Source organism: Balearica regulorum, chromosome 2 (genome assembly GCF_011004875.1).
Source record: "Balearica regulorum gibbericeps isolate bBalReg1 chromosome 2, bBalReg1.pri, whole genome shotgun sequence".
NCBI lineage: Eukaryota > Metazoa > Chordata > Aves > Gruiformes > Gruidae > Balearica > Balearica regulorum.
This window is the reverse complement of record NC_046185.1, coordinates 82853458-82873773: the sequence shown is the minus strand read 5'-3', so window position 1 is coordinate 82873773 and position 20316 is coordinate 82853458. Positions and strand designations below refer to the sequence as shown.

The following is a 20316-nucleotide window of genomic DNA, read 5'->3' as shown; positions in this document are numbered from 1 at the left end:
GGTAACTCAAACTAGCTGATCTAAATTGACTACTAAATCTTACAAACAAGCAAATGCAATGCATCTCTAAAGAAATCCTGCCCGCCGTCTGGCAAGTCTATGTACACACGAGTCCAGAGCAGGTGAGTAGCAGTCTCATAGCTCAGTATAGCTGATAGGCTGCTACTGTGGGCATTTGTTTTCCTGTAAATTTTTTTTTTTCTTTTAAACCATTAAAATAGCAATTCTACTTTGAAGTTCAAGAGACACAAACTCCCAATCCATCATCACGGTTCACGTTGAAAACTAGCCTTAAATATTAAAGGAAATATCACAACGGACAGTTGAACATACAGCAGGCGCAATACCACACAAGTTATTCAGCCACACTTAAACATATAAGGCTAGAGGAATATGTAGATGGCTAATCACCAGATTATATTCATGTTCATGACTTCTGGTTATACTTCCAGCTTAGTCTATTGCAACCGCCTAAACCAATGATGATCCAGCAGTCTGAATTAACATAAGAATTACCATCAACTGCCATTTTTGTCAGCCAGTCTCAGACACGTTTCTCAAGGGAAATCTGAGAAATGCTGGCAGAAACAAGGAGATGCCAAACTTCAGTAACTTAAGAAAAACACAGCAGCAGGCACTATGGTACAATAGCCAGAGGAGAAGAACAGAATGAGTCAGCAACTCTAAGCTGATGTTTCTCAAGCATGCTGCTAGTTTTGGCACTGTTGGCAGTATCAGTCTTAAAAATTATACAGTCATTTGACAAGCTGACATAAAAAGATAAGATACAGGAAAATAAGGCAGGATATTTTGTGCAATAAATTTAAGCTACAACATCTTACCAGGGATTGTCAAGTTAAAGGCAAAATCTTACTGTTCCAATTTTATTTCATTATTTCGATCAAATACTAGAATTAATCTGGAGGAACTTGCAAGGGTCAGTTCATAAATTCTGGAAAATGGATAAGTCAGACATTTAAATATGCATTATCAGGTTGTATATGTTCTTCAAGCAGTCTTAGGAGACAGTGTAGCATTCAAGAAAGATGGTTTTCAGACTAGCAAAGGTTGAGCAATTATTAGATACTTCAAGGATGACTCCACTTTTCAGAGAAGAAAACTACTTCAAATAGCTAGCATAGGCAATAACAGACAAAGAACAATTTAGTGTCAGAACCTCCCTGTGATAACAGTATTTAAGTATGGTACAGCATTTTACAGAAAGACTTACATTTGGGACCTTGGATTCCTTAAAATCAGATTTACAGGTAATTGAATAAACTGTAATCGCTCCTACCAAGCATCAGACCTTACTTTGGAAAAGCTAATGCCAGGTTTTTAAATTGGGATAATTTCTCTTTAACTGTACTGTAAGTGCATTTGTTCTGGTAGGTCTCACATTTCAGGCAGCAGATCAAGTAAGACTGCAGTTTTATGTACCTTTCCAATTTGTTCGTAGTATTGTTTAGGCAAGTTTTAAACATTTGGCTATAGCATTTCAGTACAAATTAGCCAGAATAACGTAAGGTTTCAATTTGCAGCTTTAACCTTGCCAATGTCCTAACTACTTTTGCCTTGTATTTGAACTCCGATTTAAATGCTGATTGCAATGGTATTGTTATAATTAGCAGAACAGCTTTACAGGAACACTGCCTATTAGATAGAAAAAGCATAACAAGATGTGGTTAAAAACAAAAATAGTGCCTAAGAACAACCTCTATACTACTTTGTACCTCCACATACTGCTGGAGGTGATTATATTTGCATATGCATTCAGATATTTTGGTTAAAGGAATTTAAATAGTGAGCTCTGTTTATTCTGCCAAAGTGTTTATAGTTTTGGATTTATGAACTGTCACCCCTCCCAACACCTCTTATTCTTCCCCAATTTTTTGGCTTCAATTTATTCTGTTTTGGCACATTCAGTATTGCAACATTTCACTCTTCCAGAAAAAATCCACTGTTAGAAAAATAACCCCAAACCCTAGGAAACTTACCTGGTCTCCAGTTTCACTACCAACTCAAAGTGGCTACAGTTCACCCAAAGCCAACTGAATCTCAGCCTAGTTCCAAGCAAGTAGGGGCAAATTCAGGCATTCATATCAAATTCAGACATGGTTTTGTGCACAAAAAGTCTGTTTAGAGACTGCTTCAACAGTAGAACCAAGAGCCCAATTCCCAGTAAGAGATGCTGTAAAGACACAAGGACAGAGATAAACAGGAAGAGAACTGTCATCAAAATAATTAGGAATTATGCCTATGCTTGCATGCATCCAGAAAGAACATATATGGGGTTTAATTTCTGATACTGGGTTAGTAAGCTTCTAATGTTAAAGAGAAAATGAAAATACTAAAGAACTGAAGTGGGAAAAGATTTCTTAACAAGTATCAGACATAGGAAGGGATCAAAAGAGCTGTTCCTGCCAAGAGGATCGTCAAGAAAAACTAGGTGGAAAACAGCATCTCTTTTCAGCAAGTCTTTTGCCACAACACTTAATTAGCTCAATGTCCTGAGAGGATACACAAACCACTCAAAAGCTTCAATAGAACTCCAGTATATTAAACACAGCTACATACCTTATTATGTGAACCACAATACTCAGAAGGGCTACCTATTTGCAAACTGGTTCTCAGATTTTTATCTTCCTCTGAAATAAGATCAGGATTGCACTCACCTGAATCTCAGACTGAGCTGATTCTCCATCAGGAACCATTTTAAATACCAAAAGCATTCAGTAGCAAAGGACTCATTCCATCTTTCCAAATTTTTCATAGTGTCTATCATTGTACACAACACAAGGATCCCTCCTCTTAAGTTCATTGAATAAATTAAGAATTACTCAGAGATCCAAAAAATACCCAGCCTTTTGAAAGAACATGATTATGAAGCCAAGAGAAATTAACAGAATGACATTGTCCCTGAAAATATCCTATAATGTCTACTTTGTTCCCTCACTTGTAAAGTAAAATGAAAGGCACACAACCCAAATAAACCTTTCTGTGTTCAAGAAATGTCACTTTATATATTCCCGTGTAGACCAGTAATAATAATTTTCTGATGCGTACCTCAAATTTTTCTAGAAAAGAATTTTTTTCTATACAGAGCATGAAGATATCGCTAATTTTCTATACCTCTGGGTATGAAAGCCAGGGACAAAAGTGTCTATCATTCTCAGACACAGAAAATAAGAGTGCAAGACAACTGTTTTAAGAGATTTCACATATTCACAAAACTCAAGCTGTCTTTCCACAGTTCATAAAATTGTTTCAAAACCAGCTACTTGTTTCATTAATCACTGTAGTCTTCTAAAAATGACTTTAATATCTTAAGTGTCAAAGTAAGAATTGGTAAGGCTGAACACTCTCTTTTCTTACTTTCCTCAATTAGATATTAATTACACAATAATTCATTTACAATTTGTAGAATAAAGCAATGCAGTAGTAGTCGAATTCCAGTGGTTTTGAAAGTCACTTGAAAGATATTTTCTTAAGAAATTATTAGAAAAGTACAGCAAATGCATGAAGGACTTTTGCTATTATTACACAAATAGAAGCTAACTTCTCTTAGAAAAGCTTATCCAACTATGATTTTTCTAAAAATGTAAATGTAAAACTGGATATAAAGCCAGTTTCAGCTACTTGAGTAGCTGCTATTTCTACAATTAAAGAAAACTTGAGTGAATTCTGTACTTCTATATTCAGAATAGTACAAGTCCTACTGAGACCACCTAAACTCATAAAAGTTGTCATCAGCTGTAACTCTTAGCTTAATTTTTTATTGGTTTTTTTTGGGGGGTGGGGGGGTGTGTTTCTTTTGGAGGGTATGTTTGGTATTGGGGGAGCTGGGGTAGGGAGAGTGTTTGTGTGAATTTTGTCTGTTTTTTGGTTGGTTGGTTTTAGTTGGGTTTGTTCTGGGTTTTGTTTGATGTTTTGTGGTTTGGTGTATGGGTTAGGATTTTTTTGTTGTTTTGGTTTTTCAAGAACTTCAGCAGAACAAAAAACCAGTACTGAGAGAAGGCTGGTTCCTCAATCACAGCCATCCTTTTCTCTAGAACTTATCATGTGCCAGGGGAAGATAATGGACAGCAGAAATTCCATAGCACAGACCAACACTAACACACCATCCACTTCAAGAAGCTTCAGTGGCAGGGACCCACCATAGACAGCGCTGAGGACCACAGCAACACAGCCTGATCAACCTTAGCCAGGTATCACATTGGCTTGCCAATGTGACGCCCATCTACAAGAAGGGCCAGAGGGAGGATCCACCGAACTACAGGCCTGTCAGCCTGACCTCGGTACTAGGGAAGATTATGGAGCCGTTCATCTTAAGTGCGCTCACCAGGAAGGTGCAGGACAACCAGGGGATCAGGCCCAGCCAGCAAGGGTTCATGAAAAGCAAGTCCTGCTTGACCAACCTACTCGCCTTCTATGACCAGGTGATCCGCCTAGTAGATGAGGGAAAGGCTGTGGATGTTATCTACCTGGACTTTAGTAAAGCCTTCAATATTGTCTCCCACAGCATTCTCCTAGAGAAGCTGGCAGCTCATGGCTTAGACAGGCGCACTCTTTGCTGGGTAAAAACCACCTGGAAGGCTGAGCCCAGAGAGCTGTAGTGAACGGAGTTAAATCCAGTTGGTGGCTGGTCATGAGCGGTGTTCCCTAGGGCATCATTTTGGGGCCAGTCCTGTTTAAGATCTTTATTAATTATCTGGACAAGGGGATTGAGTGCACCCTCAGTAAGTTTGTAGATGACACCAAATTGGGCAGGAGTGTTGATCTGCTTGAGGGTAGGAAGGCTCTGCAGAGAGATCTGGACAGGATGGATCAATGGGCCGAGGCCAACTGTATCAGGTTCAACAAGGCCTAGTGCCGGGTCCTGCATGTCAGTCACAACAACCCCAGGCAACACTACAGGCTTGGGGAAGAGTGGCTGCAAAGACACCTGGCAGAAAAGGACCTGGGGGTGCTGGTTGACAACCCGCTGAACATGAGCCAGCAGTGTGCCCAGGGGGCCAAAAAGGCCAACAGCATCCTGGCTTGTATCAGGACCAGGGAAGTGATTGTGCCCTTTTACTTGGCTCTGGTGAGGCCACACCTCGAGTGCTGTGTTCAGTTTTGGGCCCCTCGCTACAAGAAAGACATTGAGGTGCTGGAGCATGTCCAAAGAAGGGCAACGAAGCTGGTCAAGGGTCTAGAGCACAAGTCTTATGAGGGGCAGCTGAGGGAACTGGGGTGGTTTAGCCGGGAGGAAAGGAGGCTGAGGGGAGACCTTACTGCTCTCTACAACTGCCTGAAAGGAGGTTGTAGCCAGCTGGGTGTTGGTCTCTTCTCCCAAGTAACAAGTGATAGGACAAGAGGAAATGGCCTCAAGTTGTGTCAGGGAAGGTTTAGATTAGGTATTAGGAAAAATTTCTTCACTGAAAGAGTGGTCAGGCATTGGAACAGGCTGCCCAGAGAGGTGGTGGAGTCACCATCCCTGGAGGTGTTCAAAAAACATGTAGACATGGCACTTTGGGACATGGTTCAGTACACATGGTGGTATTAGGTCGACGGTTGGACTTGATCTTAGAGGTCTTTTCCAACCTTAAGATTCTATGATTCTGTGATCTTGCACAGAGTATAAAGTAACACTCTTACACGAGTAATTAAAGCATTATATGTTTGCAAAATGCTACATTGCCCCCAAACATGATTTAATGGAAGGAATGGTTCCTAATGAATTGAATTATTCCAGCCAGGCTATAGGGCCTGCTTCTCCCAGAATCATAGGATCATTTAGGTTGGAAAATACCCTTAAGATTGAGTCCAGCTGTTAACCTAACACTACCAAGTCCACCAGAACCACTAAAAAGCCCAAATAAAACAGAAAGGAGGATACGACTATGAGAATGGGAGACTTGTCGAGTACACATCTAAATTGCAGAAGAAATATGCATGAACATCATGTGAGGAAGCCAGACTAGAAGTCTCAGAAGGAAAAAGAAACAAAAAAGAAACACTAAAAGCAGATATAATTTTAACTTCTGCAGAATACAGCTGCTGACTTCACTATATTTCTGCAAAACTCAAAATATAAACATTTAACAGGATATATTCAGAGGTATTTCAGCACTGAGGCCCTCTGCTAAAACAGTATTTTGCTTCAGGCCTGATCCTTCAATTTGGTTTTATAGAAACTGAGAAATAAATTAGAATTTATACATGGAGCTCATACACGAGCCCTCAATTTAAAGCTGACTCTGGATTACCACTTAACAGCCATATACTGAAGTGCAAACAGTATTGTTTTTTTTTATTTGAAAAACAGTCAAGTTAATATGAAGCATCCAGCCTGGACATAACATTCCACGCTCTGCAGGTAAGTGTTAGAAGAAAGCTCCCTGATCAAGGTAAGCCCATACAAAAACATGGAGTCTAATCTTCTAAATCAAGTTTTAGACAATAATATTCCAGCTGTAACTGTCTAGCAAATTGCATTTAAATGGCCCACAAAAATCCATTTAGTCTTTCACTTGCCAGAAGAGCAATGGGGGATAGCAAACACTCATAGCTTCTCAAGTTTCTAACTGTAGTTGATTGATGTGGTAAAGAATTGCAATGTCTGAGACTGGAAAAGTAAAAGGCAGAGTATATTCAAAGCTAGAAGAGGAGACAGTGTGGAAGCATCAGTGTGCCTCCACACCCACAGTCTACCATGCTTCCTTTTGAGCCAAGCTGTAGCCAAACAGTCTCTACAGCATACTCTGCGATTTACAGAGAGGACCAGATATCTATTTTTTACCACCTGTCCTTCACTGAAGTACAGAAAGTGAAAACGACAATGAGAGCGAGTTAACTGCAGACTGGACTTCAGTTTCTGCAACAGTACAGCCTCACCTTTGCATCCCTCATGTACATCACTGGTACCTCAAAGTCTGAATTTAGGAAGTTGCGTGGTCTGCCAGCTACCATCTGCATTCCTCCACACAACAGAAACTGGGCAGTAGTTATCTCTCCAGTGCATCACAGAGCAATGCTGGTTTAGCTAAGGGTACTAACACATACTGTCTGTTTTTCACTGGTAGAGGATGTGCAGTTCACCCAGGCACATTTAATAGCACAACAAGCATTTTGTCTCTTTGAAACATAAAATCTCCTTCCACAACTCTACAGATGCTCATAATCTACAGTTTGAGGGAAGGTACCATATTTTGGCCGTAACAGCATCTCCCATTCCAATCAAGAGATTTAACTGATGTTGTTTTAACAGCATACCTAGACTGAAACACCACATAAAACATTTCAAGCATCTTGTTACCCATTTCTGGTACCCATCTCCTAGAGAAATATCACAGCATTGATACTCGACAAATATAATGGTTGCAAGTAGACAAGATGAGGAGTGTGGTTCATTTGACTGTTCAAAATTATGTCAAAATAACACCTGCTGTCACATAGCAAACCATCTCAGGAAGTCTTTCAAGCAAGAGTCCTGCTTGACACTTTTTTGCAGTCCTTGGGAATTCATACCTGCCTAAGAAGCAGCTTTACACCACTGCTTCTCTGCTGTAGAGTACCACAGAAATTGTGTGAATCAGTCCCACAGATTTCCTTTCTAGTTGTTTCATGGCATTTCATTGATTCAACAAGTGTTGTGTCAACTGTCTTACAGAAGAGAAGACATGCTGTGCAGAACTGGAAAGAATTAGGTCTGTTTGCAAAGCTGGAAAGCAGGAGCTGTGAAAGGCCTTCCAGCCTCAAACATAAATTCTACACTCTTCAGGAAGCTGGGCACTCAGGAATTCAGCTGCCAATAGAAATTCAAGGGATGCAGAGAAGCTGTCTGCAAATTGTTCAATTAAGATCATTTCACATGTCAGTGAAGGTGAAGAAGAGTTCACCTGCAATGTTCCATAGTCCTTCCTACTCCATACCTAGGACGCATACATCTCGCCACACCATACATGACTCATTTGACAACATACAATGCCATGAATTTACAATACAGGGGTAAAGTAAAGGGCAGAACTGGAGCTTTCTGTCCCTGCAATAAACCAGTCTTATGGTGAAGAGCAAGATACATTTACCAGTCTCTAGGGTGGGCAGGTACTACTGTATCATGGCAAGCAAATACTAGAGCATGGAGTGCTATAAAGGTAGATTTAACTAACAGTTATAAAATGTTATGTAAGCACCCAATGCAAAGACATAACTACCACTGCTTGTACAGCATCTAACACAATCAGGCTCCTGTTCTTAGCTGGTCCCTGGACACTACTCTATAACTGAACAGTATAAAAGCATTCAGCCTTGTAAGCACAGAACTTTACTTGTTTTGCAGAAGGTATGAGTCTTTCTGTTCAGCTGAATCCTCCCTACAGCATAAGTCTACTGTAGATGGGGAAAAGAGACAGCACTTGTAAAAAAAAAAAATTTCAGACCCCCACCAGTTGATAAACATGCCTTCCAGTAAAAGCACCGGTTTCAACAGCCCCTGTTTTTCCCCAGCACCACTTCCATGTCTCTGCTCTCTCTTGCCTTCATGGAATTCTTATGCTTCCTGGTTATGACACTCAAAATATCTGCCAGATTATACAGCAATCCACATTAAGGCAATTTATATTAAAGTTATCCACATTAGTAACTCCTCAGCAGAAAAACTTGGTAGGAAAGTAGTAGTAGCACAGGCTGAGGAAGAGACTGCTTCTGCTGTTGTCAAAGTGTTTGTCAAATCACACTCTTCTATGGCACAGAAAAACTAGGCTGACATCTGAAATTGCCTCCAAGTATAGAATACACAACTCCACTCCTCTGAACACTTTCTGAATCTGCCCAAGAACTCATAAAAACACATCTTTACTGCAGCATCCGCTGGCCTGCATTTAAGCCTCCCTCGCTAATTAATTAACTGCAAACCAGTGGTGAATATTTCAGGGTCAGCATTGGTATTCACTGGCTCTACAATGGGCTAGATTAAGAACATAAATCTTAGACATTAGTAAAGGATTACTTTGCATTATCTGATTTGAAAATAAGGAAAAAAAGCCATGCTTTTCTGACTGAAGTAAAACAGAAATTTAAAGCAATTGTTAAGTAATGACTTCAGAGTTTCCACTATTCCTTTGTGGTTTCTTCCCCCTCCCCCGCCCCAGGCTGTCATACAGAGAAATTAAAATGCTTTTATACATCTCCTAAATTTATTTCATGTCTTGGCAATTCACTTCCTTCAGATACCTCAAAACTTTTGAATCTAAGGCTTAGAGTAATATGGAGTCTACTGTTCAATGTTATTAACCATTTATTAATATATTTTTAAATTTATTACCCAGACTAAAAAGCAGAGATTCTAAACCAGTATCTCTCATGATTCACAGGCACCAGATCTTCATTCTTGATATGGGATTATGCATGCCTAACAATAAATGCTCATGATTTATGTGGTCATTTATTACTTACATGAACTGCTTTCACTGTACAGATTCTACAGTCATAGTCAGACTTGCCAAACTAGAACTGATCAAAGTCTATGACTTCTTTTAATCATAAGAAATAAAGCTATACTGAGAGCAATCAGAGCTTGTAACAATTTTCAATGACAAAGTGTAAGAAAACAGAATTATTATTTGATAATTACCAAGTACAACCAACTTACTATGACAGAGTTGAGCAGAAATGCTAGTTAAGGTACATGAATTTATCATTTAAAAAAATCCTTTCAGTTTACATCATTAAACTACACATAGATTTAATGATTTCCTCTCAGCCTTCGAAGACACTCTTGTAAAAACTAGAGCCAATATACTCTAACAGAGCACACCTACTCACATATAAGGCAGTAGGAAAGGATCAGCATTTCTTTGTTCATAGTCCAGTTAGTACAATGTTATATTAATACTGACACATCTCCTTCCCCTAGACATTAAAAATCTAGTCCCAGATGACCACACACTCCAGTAACTGTAGGTCAGGTATGTCGATCTAATTAAATTTTTGTCAGCTCTTCATGTCCATAGCTACACTTTTGAAATCTTGACACAAACAGCTCACATTTTCATGGTGTTCATAATACAAAAATGAGAAGCTGAGATTTAACCTAGACCATATGCCAAAAAGCTTCCATTAAGTATATTCTTCAAAAATAAGTTCAAAATCAGCTCACATCAAAACCTAAGTATAAAAACCCTTGCTGAAAAGGTAACATGCAAAATTACATCCAAACCCTCTACACTTTTGTTCCGCAGAAGTATCTTAAATCCTTTGTCACAAGCTTAAATCAGAAACAGCAGCAGGTAGGAGTGGAAACCATATACAGGAAGAACTATTTTTTAGTTTCTAGTACACCAATGCTACTGTACACAGAAGGAATGAGGAGGAGGGGTTCCTTTTCTGAAAACTGCTAGGATTATACTGGGGGGCCTGACCTGGGTAATGAGTACCAGCTGCCTACCTTCACTGGTAGCTGCATTCTTCTGGGCTTTGGTAGGTGTGTGATCCGTACTTGAACTCACGTCGGATGAGATGCTTGAGCTGCCTTTGCCTGCAAGGGGAGAAAGAGATGGAGAAGATGGAAGAGAGAACAAACATGAGTATCAACAGCAAAACAGAAAGACCTTCCATATCAGAACCTGGAATAATTCCAGGAAGCTTTAAACTAAGTTTAAAGCAGCTGATGTTCAATTTGCACACACGGGGGTAAGGAGTTAACTGCATTATAACTTATAGCATGTGCATCTTTATGTGTACTAAGGCTGCAAACAACCTTCTGTGTCACAGGGGCTGTTTTATGTGTTCACATCATGTATTCAAGTCACTTGGTCATGTGAAAATGAAAGCGAGGTACCTGCTGTTTTCTCCTGCACCACGCTCACTGCCTGATTCACAATTGGTATGGGTTGGAAGGGACCTCTGGAGATCATCTAGTCCAACCCCCCTGCTAGAGCAGGATCACCTAGAGCAGGTTGCACAGGATCACATGCAAGCAGGATTTGAATATCTCCAGACAAAGAGACTCCACAACCTCCCTGGGCAACCTGTAATACTCCGTTTTAAAACTAACTTCTACAGGCGCTGTTCTTCACTTTTTGTTTTTTAACTGTAAGTCAAAACCAATGGGTGTTTGTTTCCTTATTTTCTTTAAGACTTTTTACTGCATTTCCTACATCAGTGCCCTCAGACCTATGTGTGAGATGTCAAACCAGGTACAAGTTACCAACAAAAGAAATACAAATATAAAGAAAAAACTGAGATAAATACTACAGAAGAGCAGCAGAGGCTAAATGAAAGATGTCTTTTTGTTTGTCTTTGAGGATCTTAGAATGAGTCACTTGTGTTTCCCTTTGCTCACTCTACCCAATCTCAGTAACTACTACCTCAATACATTCTGCTCTGCAGCAGGAACCAGACCAGCCACCCAATTCGCAATACGTGAAATAGTTCTAGAGAGAGGAAAGGTAATGAATACTATTACATTTTAAGAAGTTATCTATCCCCACAAACACCGCATCAGTGAAGCCTTTAAGAGCTATGTTAGTTTTTGGACCAAAATTAGGCTGTATGCAGAAAGCTAGCTGACACCATGTTTCTGTCACTTGAGTAAACCTATAATCATAGGAATGTTAGCAAGAGACTTTTCTGATCTGTTATTTCAATCAAGCATTCCTTGGGGTTCTGGGTTACAGTATGCCTGGTTTTCATAACATTTAGATGTAAGGAGGAGGTCTGCTTTTTAAAGGTGCCACAACAGAACAAGGATTTAAGTTTTAATGGGAAACGACTGGAGAATGTGCAAACGTAGGTTGCTTCACAACCAAGGTACTGCCACTTAATCCGTCAGCCAGCCCTAGAGAATCATTCTCCACATAAAGTTGCTTAAGTTAACATGCTCAGATTTGAGAGATGATTGCAGAGTGAAAGGATATTAAAAAGGCCAGAAGGAAGTAAAAACTAAATGGCTAAGGCTAGTAGTTGGGTGGGGTGAAGAGGAGAAAAAAAAAGTGTATTTTCAGTGATTCACTAACTGCTTTTTACATTCCTTTAAGAAGTTAAGCAAACCCAAGCAGCAGTGCCTCTAGAATATCACTTCAATTGCTCTCAAGCTGTGACATGAGTTGGAGTAATAGACTGTGGTCTTTATAGAAATTACTGCCCCAAAATAGCTCTCCAGCTAAGGCAACTAGGGTTGTGGCAGAAGAAAGGCAGATGAGAAAAGAGAAGGACAAATGTAAAATGTTTTTTCCCAGGAAGAGGCCAGAGAACTTGAAACACCTGCAATAGCTGATAATAAAATCATTAACAGGAAAGGTATTTAGACAGTATCACCACTACCAGCAACTCCTCATGTACCAAGCACTGCAACTGCAGAGGCAGAAAACAAACTTCCAAGGAGTATCAGCACCCCTTAACAGATTAATAGAAAGAAAAAACACCAACCAAAAAAAACCCCAAAAAACCCCCACCGACAACTGGAAAAAATTATTTCCTCAACACACATAAACAGGATTTCCTAAAAAAAAAAAAAAAATTAAAAAAAAAAATCTTTTTTGGGGAAAAGGAAGTTAGTGATACCAAACAACAGCAGAGTTGCTAGCTGGTCATCTGTGGCATAGGTTGTTTTCACAAAGTGAATGCTTCCTGCAGCTACATACCTCCCCCATTAACACCAATGATATTTTTACTAACACCACATACAAGCAAGCCTCCAAGAGTACAACAGAAATATTTTACCCACTGTAGGATGCTGATTGCCAGTACATCCAATAACAACATGTTATTTAAAATTGCACACTTCTGTGGAAACTGAAATGCCAGATTTAAATTTAGATATTTACCATGTAAATCTACTTGAATTTTAAAATATTTTAACTCCTTGTAAGAAGTTAAAACTAGAAATTAAGAAAAGAAAATCAATACTCGTTACTGCTTTGGTTGGATACCAGTTCTTCCTGCATTATGTGGCAAAAGCCAACAGCACCTTGGACTGCATCAGAAATGTAGCCAGCACGTTGAAGGAGGTCATCCTTCCCCACCTCTGCTCAGCACTGGCAAGGCACATCTGGAGTGCTGGGCCCAGTTCTGGGCTCCCCAGTACAGGACAGGTAGGGACATACTGAAGAGATTCCAGAGAAAGGCCATGAAGATGAAGAGACTGGAGCATCTCTCCTAAGAGGAAAGGCTGAGAGAGCTGGGACTGTTCAGCCTGGAGAAGAGAAGGCTCAGGGGAAACTTACTAAAGTATATAAATACCAGAAAGAAGGGTGTGAAGAGGGACCCAGGCTCTTTTCAGTGGTGCCCAGTGACAGGGCAAGAGGCAGTGGGCACAAATCAAATTATAAGAAATTACATTTAAACATAAGATTTATTTACTTATTTAACTGTGATGATGGTCAAACACTGGAAAAGGTTGCACATGGAGGCTGCGGAGTCTCCATCTTTGAAGATACTCAAAACCCAAATGGCCATGGCCATGAATAGCCTGTTTCAGTTGACCTTGCTTCGAGCATTGAGGTTGAACCAGATGATCCAGAGATCCTTTCCCACTTCAACAATTCCATACTTTTATAATTCAGGTATCTCTGTGAGGACAGCATTTTGTAGACTAGTATGCTGTGTTAATCATCCCATGATTTCAGAGCTTCTATGAAAATTCATTATACAATGCCTTTCCAACTGGCCTCACCTTAATTTTTTACTTTTAATAGTAGCAACTTGATAGTAAAGTACTAAATCTTACTACACAACTCTCTACAAATTTATATATCCAACAAGTATATACCCAAAACAACGGCAAAAATAGCTCCCAAAGATGTTGCCTTTTTGTTTTCCTTCAATAGCTTATCTTAATGAAGCTCTTTCTTTAAAAAAGATATGCAGGCAGCTGCACTAGTAATGAACAACAGCAAAAGTAGTAGCTACCTTCTATGATCCTGAACATACACTAAATTAAAACCTAAAACTAAACAGACATGGAATAAAATAGGCCTATCATCCAAGGTTCATCCTCTGAAAACCACATCAAGAAGGGTCTGTAACAATAGGGAGCTTTTCAATAAAAATATTTTAAGCTGCAGTTCCGTGTTAGAGGAGACATCATCTACTCCTCAAGTCATAGAACACCTGACTCAGTAGAGATGCCTTTTGCCATGCCATATTTGATGCCCACATACTACTTTCAGGAAGCATGTTGCAAGGCAAAGGAAAGAGGCAAATTAGGATTTAGTATATGGGACTGGTGCTGCCAAACATTCAGCAAATAGCGTGAATTCCCAGATGTCTCACATTCGAGCTTATCTGAGGCAGAGTTCTGCAATGCTTTTCTCAGACCACTATCTCCCTAATATGTCAAGTAAATTCAAAGAATACCATAGGAAAACTTGAGGTGTAGCATAACAGTGGTCTTCAGAGATCAGTTCATCTCTTCAATTTAAGAAGTGCACCGAGAAAGTCATAGCAAGTAAATATAACCTGACAGGGGGTCTAACGCAATGACAACTAAAAGGATCAAACAGAGGGCAATATTGCAAAGACTATAGAAGTAACAATTGTATTTGATTCTCTGCTTAAACAAATTAAAGGCCTACCAAATCTTCCCTAGTATAACTTGCTATTGTCTAGAGTTTCCCTCATACATTCAACAGTTTTTTATTTCAAAGCCAGGAGATGCAATTCAAAAGAAAGCAAATTGCTCTATGGTAGTAGGTAGATACGGTAGAAGAAAGCAATTTTCCTACAATACAACATAATTCACACCAGGAGCAAAGTTAGCATGGACTTCACCACACCTGCAAAGAATCACACAGCTACCCAGTTGCAATTCAAATCATGTCTCTGACCTGCTTCTGAAGAAGCAAGTGTATGGATATTTTTTTCCATATACTGGAGCCAAACTCTTACAATAGTCATAGGAACAAGACTCCAGCCATCTAACCTGTACATTTTATCTTGATCCTGCTGGACAGAAACTTAGAATAATGCAAACATATAACAGATACTTCCACTGAACATTGTCTCTGCCTCCAGCTCTTTGTAGCCCAAGGAATTTTTTTAGTCATAGATGTCTTTGCACTCAATAGCCCTACAACCCTATTAAATCTACCTGGTCTCTTTTTCGAGTCATGACTGTTAAAAAGAAAATGGAACACATTATTTTATCACAGATGGCTATACTGACTAAAATGTTAGGTTTATTTGTTTTGTAAAAGTGTTTGCATTTTCAGTTTTGGTAAATACCTATATTAATAAAAGAGATGCTACGGACCAGCCAATGAAACAGTACTAGAAGGTTGTGCATGGAACTGGGTGGTCTTACTCCATTTTTCAATAGCGCTGCAAAAAAAGCAATATCCTTTCCCTGCTGCTTGTATAGCTAGTTATAATTTTTTTTTTTTTTTCAAAAGCATACTGATTAGAGCTCCAAACACCTCTATCAATGTATTTCAGGCTGTCAAAAGCTTGAAGGGCAGAAGTAAGACTAAACACACACAAGCCAAATGGAAGCATTTGATAAACACTGGAAAGGAAACAACATGAACCCGTGAAAAGACAACTTTAGATTCTGCAGTCACACTCACTGCTGAAAAGTGTCAAAGACATCACAAGTCAGTCAGGACAGAAGGAATGCAATTTAAACTTACCCAGGAAAATACAGCCTATAACTGTCCAAGACTGAAAAACCATTTTCAGAGGCACATATGCAAAGCCTGTCCTATTACAGACAGTGTTTCTGACTGTATTGCTGTCACCTTTTCTGTGGCATTTTGTTATTTTCCTCGTTGTTACCGCACATCCAGCCAGCATAAACAGAGACCGTGTGAATTATGTGATGCAAGTCACAAGATACACGAGGCTCAGTGACTTACGTGACAGACAAAGGTGTGAATGAGTCCCTTTCACTCTGCTCTGGAATAGTTTTACTAGGGGGGGGTTTGCAGCACTTTTGCACTTGTATTCTGATATATGGCTGGTTTTGTGCTGTATTTTACACACCCTTCTAAGACCTCATACAAACAGGCTGATTTCTTACATGCCACCCTGGAAAATAATAGCAGTATTACTCCTGACATCAAGTTTTAATCCGATCACAACCTGCCTTCAGCAGGCAGTGACAGTTACCTCAGGAATTAAATGGACAGTAGGGCCAAATACTCTGCCATGCTGAAGTGAAACATTAGATAAAATGCCAAAACAGAAAAACAAAACATAATTCTTCAGAAAAAAAAGAGCAAAAAGCAGTAAAGTCCAGAATAATAAGAGCTACAAATCTTTCAAATTGTCCAAAAGCATTATATTGCAATGACTTACATGAAGTCTGAAAAAATTGTTTAAGCCATCAATTCTTATATAAATGGGATTGGTCAAATTCAACTTCTCAACATGAAAGGGCATATGCACATGGCTTTTCTACCAGATGACCATTACTTTCTTTTTTATATACTCAGACAAGATTTTTTTAATCAAATATATGCCAACTACATCAAGAAGAGATCCAGAAAAAACCCAGTCCAAACCTCAAAGCATCAGAGATCATGCAAGAGAAAAGAAAAATCTCTTTTCCTTCTCCTGTTTCCACGACACACATTATGCTGGCCCAAGTCTCCAAAACCTCAGATAGATCTTTTTACAATCTGCACCTCCAGAGACCGCAGACTCCTACTATGTTTTTAAGTATCCCCATGGAAATCAGGAGCCTGCTGCGATACTTAGACTTTGAGGATATATGGCATCCTTTAAAGATGCAATATATCAATTCATTTATCCAAAGTAAAAGCAAAGCTGGACTACACACTTTGTACAATCATTATCCTTGGATTTTACATTTCTACCAATGGAAATTACATGTCATAAAACTGGTTTCTATTTATTAACTCTTAACTGCCAAGCAAACTACCACTGATTTAACATTGAAGTTGCCTACCTACAAGTGTTGACACTCACTGAACTACTTTCAGGATGCGTTATGTGTTAATTTGCAAATCCACGTGGTCCTTCAGCTCTAGAATCTTAGGAGTAGGGTGCGAGCGATTTTTTTTTCCCCCAAATCAAATTAAAACATGTGCCAACATAACACACACAGGGGCTCCAAATTTCATTCCACCCAACATTTGTCAGGATGTGATAAAACAAACAGCAATCTGCACAAACTCCAACCCCGAGGAAAGGAAATAAGCTGAATGTTTCACAGGAAGCGTACTGAAGATTGAAGAGTTTGCCGATACGTGGTAGCTCTGGCACTTTGCGACAGTATTTCTTAAATTTTTCAAGAGTATAATCTCTACAGGCATTTTTACTTTTTTTTTTTTTAATTTCTAAATCATAAATCCAACTTCTAGGATCACTTAATTTGGCATAACTTATCTATGAAATAGTATACTGATTTCTGCAGCATTTCCGCAAGTTTTAAGCTAAATTTCAACTCAGGCCACATAGGTCAGTTTGGCCTCCATCGTCGTTCTTCCAGTCACTACCTTGCTCACCTTTTCAAGTATCACAGTGTGTTATAAAATCCCCTGCAAATGCTAACAGAACGTAACTAGTAGTAGTAGTAAATTATCTCTTGTAGGGAGTCAGTCACCTTCCGCATTTTTAATGTCTTTTTGGAATTTGTACTAGGTGCAGGTGCCCAGGCGCTGGCCGCAGGTGCAGCCCCTGTGTGGAGCGGCGGGGGCTGCCCGGTGCCGGACACAGCCGGTTCCATCCGGCTCCAAGGGCCCCACCGTAGGGCACAGCTGAGCCCCTCAGCCACGGGCAGGTGCCCTGCAGTACCCAAGCCTTGACACACAGCTTCTTACTATCACCTTTTTTAATCAATGTTACAAGAAGATTGGACAAGCCACTTGCAAGGTGAAGCTCTAATACCGAGGGCGATAAGGCTTGGTTTATTTCTGATGTAAGTACAACAGTGCAAGTTCTGCAGCTAGTAAGACACAACAGTTTATCCATTATACTGCGAAGTGCATGAAAAACTTACATAAAAATGCATGTGTGGGATTGAATTTTTCAGAACTGTTTAGCAGAATGATGTCTATTGCTAGCAAGGCAAGCCTATTCAGAAAGGCAGGATTAAAAATGTAAAAGTTAAGGAAGATTCTTCATATATACACAGAGTCTACTTGCTGTGCCATGCTGGAAGCGTATTTGATGCTTGATCTTTGTCATTACTTTGATGCTTGATATTTGTCATTGTGACATCCTTAACTCACATCTTGGTGCCACATAACTCACTATGATTTCAGAATGGCTAAAGACTTTATTTAATGACTTCTTCAAGCGGACTCATCTAATCTAATGACTAAAAAGGGGCAGGGCACATATTTTAGTGCTCCCAAGTAACCCGTCTCACTCCTGTACCTTTGCATCCCCCATGTAACAGTTGATAATATTGATCCCTTTTTCTAGAAAATTTCAACACTCACTCATGAGGCTTGTTAACCAAAAGCTGCTAAACGGGACGACTGAAGTCGCCATCATTGTTGAAGATAGCACATCTCTGCTTATAAAAGCATTTCACAATAGAGAGTGATGAACAGCACGTACCACTGCTGAGTTTATAAAGAAGTAATAGAGTCATAAAATACTCTGGTACAGGGTCTCTGTTTGAAGCCTACTAAGCACCCTGCATGCCAGAAGGTAATGCTAATTTGCAGCCAAACTTTGCACCCACTCCAAGTGTTAAGCTCTACATTTCAAACATTGGTAAAAGCCCATGAACAATTTAGTCTAGAAGGTAAAACATTATTTAAGTAATTCTGCCTGAGAAGGAAAGAATGCAAGTACATTTCTTACTTGAACTCAAATTGAGAAAACAAGATGAGATATCTGTAACATCCTTTTTTTATTACTTAACAGGACTAGCATGTCTCTTGACTGAGTCTTAAAATACTACCTTTCACTGAAATGGCTTAGCCTGTACTCCAAAAGCAGTTCCTACTCTGTAGCCTTCTACTTTGCTGCAGAAACAGGGAAATAAAACTTTGGCTTTCTTACCAATCACAGAATTTTCTTAGAAACCGTTACATTCTTTCAATATTGGGCTTTTCATTACAAATTCTCTTCCAATCACCAGCATGTTTTAAGGGGGGTATTTACTCAAGATATGCTGTTCTAACATTTAGTTAGAAACAACGCTTTCTTAGCATATACTACCTAACCTTAACTCTGCTATTTTAATCAACAGCCGAAACTAATTATTAACACAAGAAATTAATAAACACAATTGAGGCAGAACAAAACAAAATCCTTTTCTTGGCTTTATGCTATTTCTTAGAATGTCACTTCATTGCCAAGTTCTCCACTAATGGCTGCTTCAAATTTGGTTTTCCCCCAACTCCACTGTAATTTTAACAAAACTCTAATCCTTTATATTCAGAAAAGGCAATGGCTATTCAGTTCAATACCAAACAAACTTGTAGAGACTTCATTTGCACATTAACCTGCTCTAGGTGAACCTGCTTTAGCAGGGGGGGTTGGACTAGATGATCTCCAGAGGTCCCTTCCAACCCCTACCACTGTGTGATTACCACATGAGACATGCCAGTGGGTGGAAGTAGCCTGAGAGGGTAAACTCCAGTATAAATTCTGAAGTGGCTGCAGAACCTACCATTGCACTGGAACACATCAGACATTTGGTATAGGTCTGATTTTCATTAGATAGTAACATACTGTTCAGAATTCCAAAATCAAAACCACCAGATACATGTTTGCCTTTCACGATAATACTATTAACACTTAAAATCTGTATTTAGATTTTTCACAAACAACTAGTCTCAGCATTTGAACACAAAAGGTTAAGATTAAACTTGCACTATCAATTTTACCTCTCATTTCACTTAAAGCACAAAAGTTACTATATTCTCAATGATAATTTTCATCCATTTATTAGAAATGCATCCAACACATGCACTAAAATGCAAAATTCCTATTACTGCTGCATGAACAGACACCCTGTGTTCACAGTTGAAAGTAGCTGTGAATGTTCTGGTATCAAGGCCCAGCTATCCTGCTTACAGCTTACAAGACATCATCAATCTCCCAGATGGAGTTTTAATCAGCACTTAAAGATGTAATTAGTGGGCATGCAGAACATTTTCTTGAACATGGTGTTTAGTCCCCAGTCATGCCTCATCTCTCCATCCAAAAGGAAGTCTAAAAGCAAAGTGACCCAGTCAGTCTGGCTGCTCCACTCCACTTGCTCATCTGTGAGGAGGATCCAAATCAAGCTGTGGTCCCAATCCTCTTCCCAGCTCTTTACCCCTTTTCAATAGCTGACTTACATCTCTTCTACTGAAATCTGCACACTACTCTTCGTTAACTTCACCAGACCTTTCCCTGGCTGGCTAAGCT

At 39.4% G+C, this 20316-nt stretch overlaps 1 protein-coding gene across 4 annotated transcripts in view; it reads right to left on the bottom strand.

Moving 5' to 3' along the window:
* The window catches only part of FBXL7 (F-box and leucine rich repeat protein 7), a 199423-nt gene that overhangs the window by 142985 nt on the left and 36122 nt on the right, over nucleotides 1-20316 (bottom strand). For 2 of the 4 annotated variants that reach the window (XM_075744840.1, XM_075744838.1), the window contains one exon: nucleotides 10430-10519. The exons of 1 other annotated variant lie outside the window; for it this stretch is intronic. Coding sequence is in view for 1 of the 3 variants with exons in the window: in XM_075744838.1 (XP_075600953.1) it covers nucleotides 10430-10519 (90 nt within the window). In the remaining 2 variants the exon portion in view is untranslated. Of the gene's footprint in view, nucleotides 1-1997; nucleotides 2187-10429; nucleotides 10520-20316 lie in introns of those variants that run through there. One more of the 4 variants, XM_075744841.1, reaches the window with a different exon arrangement.